Source organism: Orycteropus afer, unplaced genomic scaffold (assembly GCF_000298275.1).
Source record: "Orycteropus afer afer isolate SDZICR_OR568_19922 unplaced genomic scaffold, OryAfe1.0 scaffold00510, whole genome shotgun sequence".
In the NCBI taxonomy this organism is placed as follows: Eukaryota; Metazoa; Chordata; class Mammalia; order Tubulidentata; family Orycteropodidae; genus Orycteropus; species Orycteropus afer.
This window is the reverse complement of record NW_006922097.1, coordinates 828,957-834,012: the sequence shown is the minus strand read 5'-3', so window position 1 is coordinate 834,012 and position 5,056 is coordinate 828,957. Positions and strand designations below refer to the sequence as shown.

At 34.4% G+C, this 5,056-nt stretch overlaps 1 protein-coding gene across 1 annotated transcript in view; it reads right to left on the bottom strand.

Annotated features, from left to right (window-relative positions):
- Nucleotides 1-3,639, bottom strand: part of CCDC30 (coiled-coil domain containing 30) — a 218,587-nt gene extending 214,948 nt beyond the window's left edge. The window contains 1 exon segment of the mRNA XM_042782917.1: nt 3,579-3,639. Within this exon segment, the coding sequence (XP_042638851.1) occupies nt 3,579-3,639 (61 nt within the window).
- Nucleotides 3,640-5,056: the final 1,417 nt, after the last annotated feature.

Genomic DNA, 5,056 nt, shown 5'->3' with positions numbered 1-5,056 from the left:
AAGGAGGGTGTTGTTCAGTTTCCATGTGTTTGCTGTTTTTCCATGGATCATCCTATTGTTGATTTCTAATTTGATAGCATTGTTATCTGAGAAGATGCTTTGCAGTATTTCAATGTTTTTTAAGTTTATTAAGGCTTGCTTTATGCCCTAACATATGGTCTATCATGGAAAATGTTCCATGTGCACTGGAAAAGAATGTATATTATGCTGTTGTTGGGTGAAGTGGTCTGTAGATGTCTATAAGGTCAAGTTGGTGGATGGTATTGTTTAACTCTTCTGCATCTTTGCTGAGTTTCTTTCCAGTTATTCTATCTTTCATTGAAAGTGGTGTATTAAAGTCTCCCACTATGACTGTGGAGTTATCTATTTGCCTTTTCAACTCCTTTAAAGTCTAATTTATATATTTTGGGGCTCTTTCATTGGGTTCACAGACATTTATTATGGTTATATCTTCTTGTTCAATTGATCCTTTAATCATTATATAATGTCCTTCCTTGTCTTGTGTGGTGTAAACCATGCAGTTATCCCCTTGTTCCGTTCAAATGACCTCTTAGCCTATGCAGAGTTTCCTCATGAAATTTTATCAGAAATTAATATTGCCACTCCTGCTCTTTTTTGGTTGCCATTTGCTTGATATATCTTTTTACAACCTTTGATTTTCAGTCTGTTTTTGTCTTTGTATCTAAGGTGTGTCTCTTGTAGATAGCATATGGATGGGTTATGTTTTCTTATCCAGTCAGCAACTCTCCGTCTCTTGAATGGTGCATTTAATCCATTAACATTCAGTGTAATTGTCAACAAGTATGAATTTGTTGCTGTCATTTTGCTATGTGTTTTTTCATGGTGTTCCTTGTTTCTTTGTTCCATATAATTTTCTGTGCTGTGCTCATGTTTATGAATCATATTATCATTTCCTTTGTTGCTACTGTTTTAGTATTTGCTAAATACTTGAGCTTGCCCTTTTTTTTATAGTGATGTGAAGGTTTATCATTTTTCTTTGACGTTACCCTGTGATTTATAATTTTCTCCCTGAGTTTAGAACAGTCCATTCTATCTTGCAACTCTCTTGACTTCTTCACCATTTAGAAGTTCTGTAACTACACTATTTTTCCACTCTTTCAGTCTGTAGTTGTCCTCATTTGCCAATTGTTGTCTCTGGTTCCCTGTTTACAATCTTGTAAGCATATTTTACTTTGGATACTTATGTAGCTGGGTTGGATTCTGGGTTATATCATCTTGTGTATTAATGGTCAGTGTTGTTTGCTAGTATTGGTTCTCTGTTCAAGGGACTCCCTTTAGTATCTTTTGTAAGGTTAGTCTGGTTTTAACAAAGTCCCTTAATTTCTGCTTATCTAGAAATCTCCTAATTTCACCATCATATTTGAGAAACAATTTTGTCAGGTACATAATTCTTGGTTGGAAATTTTTCTCTTTCAAGGTTTTATATATACCATCCCATTGCCTTCTTGCTTGCATGGTTTCTGCTGAGAAATCAGAACTTATTCTTATTGGTTGTCCATTGTAAGTAACTTCATTTTTCACATGCTGCTTTCAAGATTCTTGCTTTGTCTTTGGTTTTGATGAGTTTGATGATGATATGTCTTGGTCATTTTCTTTTGGGGTCTATCCTATTTGGAACTCATTGGACTTTCTGAATAGATATATTTTCATCTTTCATCATATCAGGGAAGTTCTCTTCCAACAAATCTTGGACAATTTTCTCAGTGGTTTTATTTTTCTCTTCCTGTTCTGTAATTCTGATTACATGTAGGTTATTCCTTTTGATGGTATCCCACAAGAACCTTGGCTTTCATCATCTGGTTTTGATCTTTTTTCTTATTGTTCCCTTTCCAAAGAAGTATTGAGGCATTTGTCTTAAATCTCATTAATTCTGTCTTCAATTGATTCAATTCTACTCCTTTGCCCTTTCAATGTGTTATCTGTTTCTGACCATTTAGTATTAATCTTCTGGATTTCTATCTGTAGATTTTGTATCATTTCTGATTTTGCATTTATTTTGTCCTTTTGTTCCTGTATTATCTTCCAAAATTGTTCTAGGGTTTTGTCAGTGTTTTCCTCAATTTTGTCAATGTTTTCCTTGATCTGTCTCTCAATCCTTTAAATATACTAAATATTATTATTTTGAATTCCTTATCAGAGAGTTCCAATGCTGCTTCCTCCCCAAGGATGTGTTCTAGGTCTGTATCCTACTCTCTTGTTTCTACCACTTGATCTTGCTTCTTTGTGTGGATTGTGATGGTCTGTTGTCTCTGAGACATTGTGATGTTGTTGTATTTAGATCTCTGTTAACTGTTTATGAAGAGCAGTTAAGGGTGAGTAAGGCACTTCTTGGTGGTCATTTATCATTGGCCAGTTGTGGAGAAGGAAGCAGTAGCTCATACTCAGTAAGTGGAGCTGCAGGAGGTGCAGATGTAGTTGTGTTGTATGGGCATTGTTGCTGTCTCCCACTAAGTTAGACAAAAACAACAATAGAATAAACATCAAAAAAGTAAAAGCAAGTGGACAAATAACCAAAAAAAGAAAAATTCACACTATCTGGGCAGAGGGCAATAAGAGAAATAAAGGTAGAGTAGGAAAATAATGAAGAAAAAAATGTGAAAAATGCAAAAAGAAAAACAATGAATGGGGTTAACCATGAGAAAGAAAAAAATGGGAACCAGGAACAGGGAAGAGAGAAAAAGCTGAAAACTAGAACCTGGGAAGGGAAGAATGAATAATAATAATAATAAGGACAACAATAATAATAATTTTAAAACAGACAAAAACAAACAAACTAAAAAAATGGGGGGCGGGAAATCTGGGCTGGGCAGGGCAGGGCACCCAGGCTCTGCCTGAGCACACAGACTAGGATGTAATTCCTGCCAGCCCAGAAGGTGGGTGGGAGTGAGGGATGGCTGTACCTCCATTCACCAAAAGGATGTGGGGTATAAGAGTAACAAGGGCATTATCGCACCTTTCCAGTCATTGGCATCTGGAATATCCTTGTGGTTCCCAGCAAGTAGAGTCTATTTTTAAGTCCCTGGAATCTTGGAGAACACTGTCACTTTAAATATCCAAAATGACTGAATCACTTGTAAACAAATCAAAACTACCCTTATGTCTCTAGGATATACACCTAAAAGTGGGACTGCATGATCATATGGTATTTCTATTTCCAGCTTTTTGGAGAAGCACCATATTGTTTTCCATAGTGGCTGGACCATTTTACAATCCCACTAGCAATTTATGAGAGTTCCAATCTCCCCACAATTTCACCAGACATTTGTCGTTTCAATTACTATGCCTTTGTAGTATGCAACTCATTTCTTTTTATCATTGAATAATATCCCATTCTCTAAATATAGCACTTATTGAAGGACATATTGGTTGCTTCCAATTTGGGTCAATTATGGATAAAGCTATAATCATTCAAGTGCAGATTTTGTGTGGACATAAATTTCCAACCCATTTGGGTAAATATATGGGAGTGTGACTATGGGATCATATGGTTAAGTCTATACTTAGTATTGCAAGAACTTTTCAAACTATCTTCCAAAGTGACTATCATTTTGCATTACCATTAGCAATGAATGAGAATTTCTGTTTTTCTTCATCTTCATTAGAATTTGGTGTTGGCATTTTGGATTTTAGCCATTTTAATAGGCATGTAGAGAAATCTCATTTTTGTTTTGATTTACAATTCTCTAATGATATGTGGCAAATTTTAAAAATAAATTCACTTAAAAATATATAATAGAAGTTTCTACATAAAAAGAATCTTTCTATAATACTATTTGATGTAAACTAATCATTACTAATTTATTCACTTATAATTATATTCATATCTTTTGAAAGTGAGGGCATACCTAATTTTAGAATTAAAATTTGTAAATATATTTTTGTCAGTGTAGTTGCTACCATTACAACACTCAGATTTTCATTGTAATATTATTAATAGATGATAGTATTTCTACATAGTCAACCTAGGGTTAGGTCAACTAATTCACCACTGATTCCAAGACCATTGGCCTCCCAGGGAATAAATATGTATGAGATATTGTTATAGGCATTTTAAGGTATCTGAGTCCTAGTAAAATATGTATTATTTGTGTGGAGCACAGTTTTTCAGTCAAAGATTTACTGTAACTATTGAGTAACTCACTTAACCTTGCAATGACTTAGTTTTCTTGTCTATGAAATGGGCACAGTAATACTCACTACAGACAGTCTCCAGATTATAAACTAGTTCCATTCCTAAATCTGTCTTTAAGTCAAATTTCTCACAATATTGCTTACTGGTCCAGTTGTGAGGATTTTTGTTTTCTTTATTTTGAGGTATAAGCCATACCAAAGGTTGTAATCTTTGACCTTCATTAATAAGTACTTCAAGTCATCTTCACTTTCAGCAAGCAAGGTTGTGTCATCTGTATATCACAGGTTGTTAATGAGTTTTCCTCCAATCCTGATGCCACATTCTTTTTCATATCATCCAGCTTCTCAGATTATTTGTTCAGCATACAAATTGAATAAGTATAGTGAAAGCATAAAGCCCTGACGCACACCCTTCCTGATTTTAAACCATGCAGTTATCCCCTTGTTCTGTTCAAATGACCTCTTAGTCTATGCAGAGTTTCCTCATGATCAAAATTAAGTGTTCTGGAATTCCCATTCCTCACAATGTTATTCATAATTTGATGCCTGGGATATACTTCAAAATAATGCAGGCTCCTAACCTAATATCTATACAAAAATTAATTCAAAATGTATCACAAGGCTAAATGTAAGAGGTAAAACTATAAAACTCTTGGAAGAAAACAAAGGAATAAATCTTTGTGATCCTGGATTAGCCAATTATGTCTTAGATATGACACCAAATGCACCAGCAGTAAAAAATGATAAATTAGACTTAATCAAAACTTAAAACTTTTACCACCTCTATTCAACATTGTACTGAAAGTCCTAGCCAGGACTATAAGGCAAGAAAGGGAAATCAAAAGCATCCAAATTGGTAAGGAAGAAGTCAAACTCTTCTTATTTGCTGATGATATGATCCTAT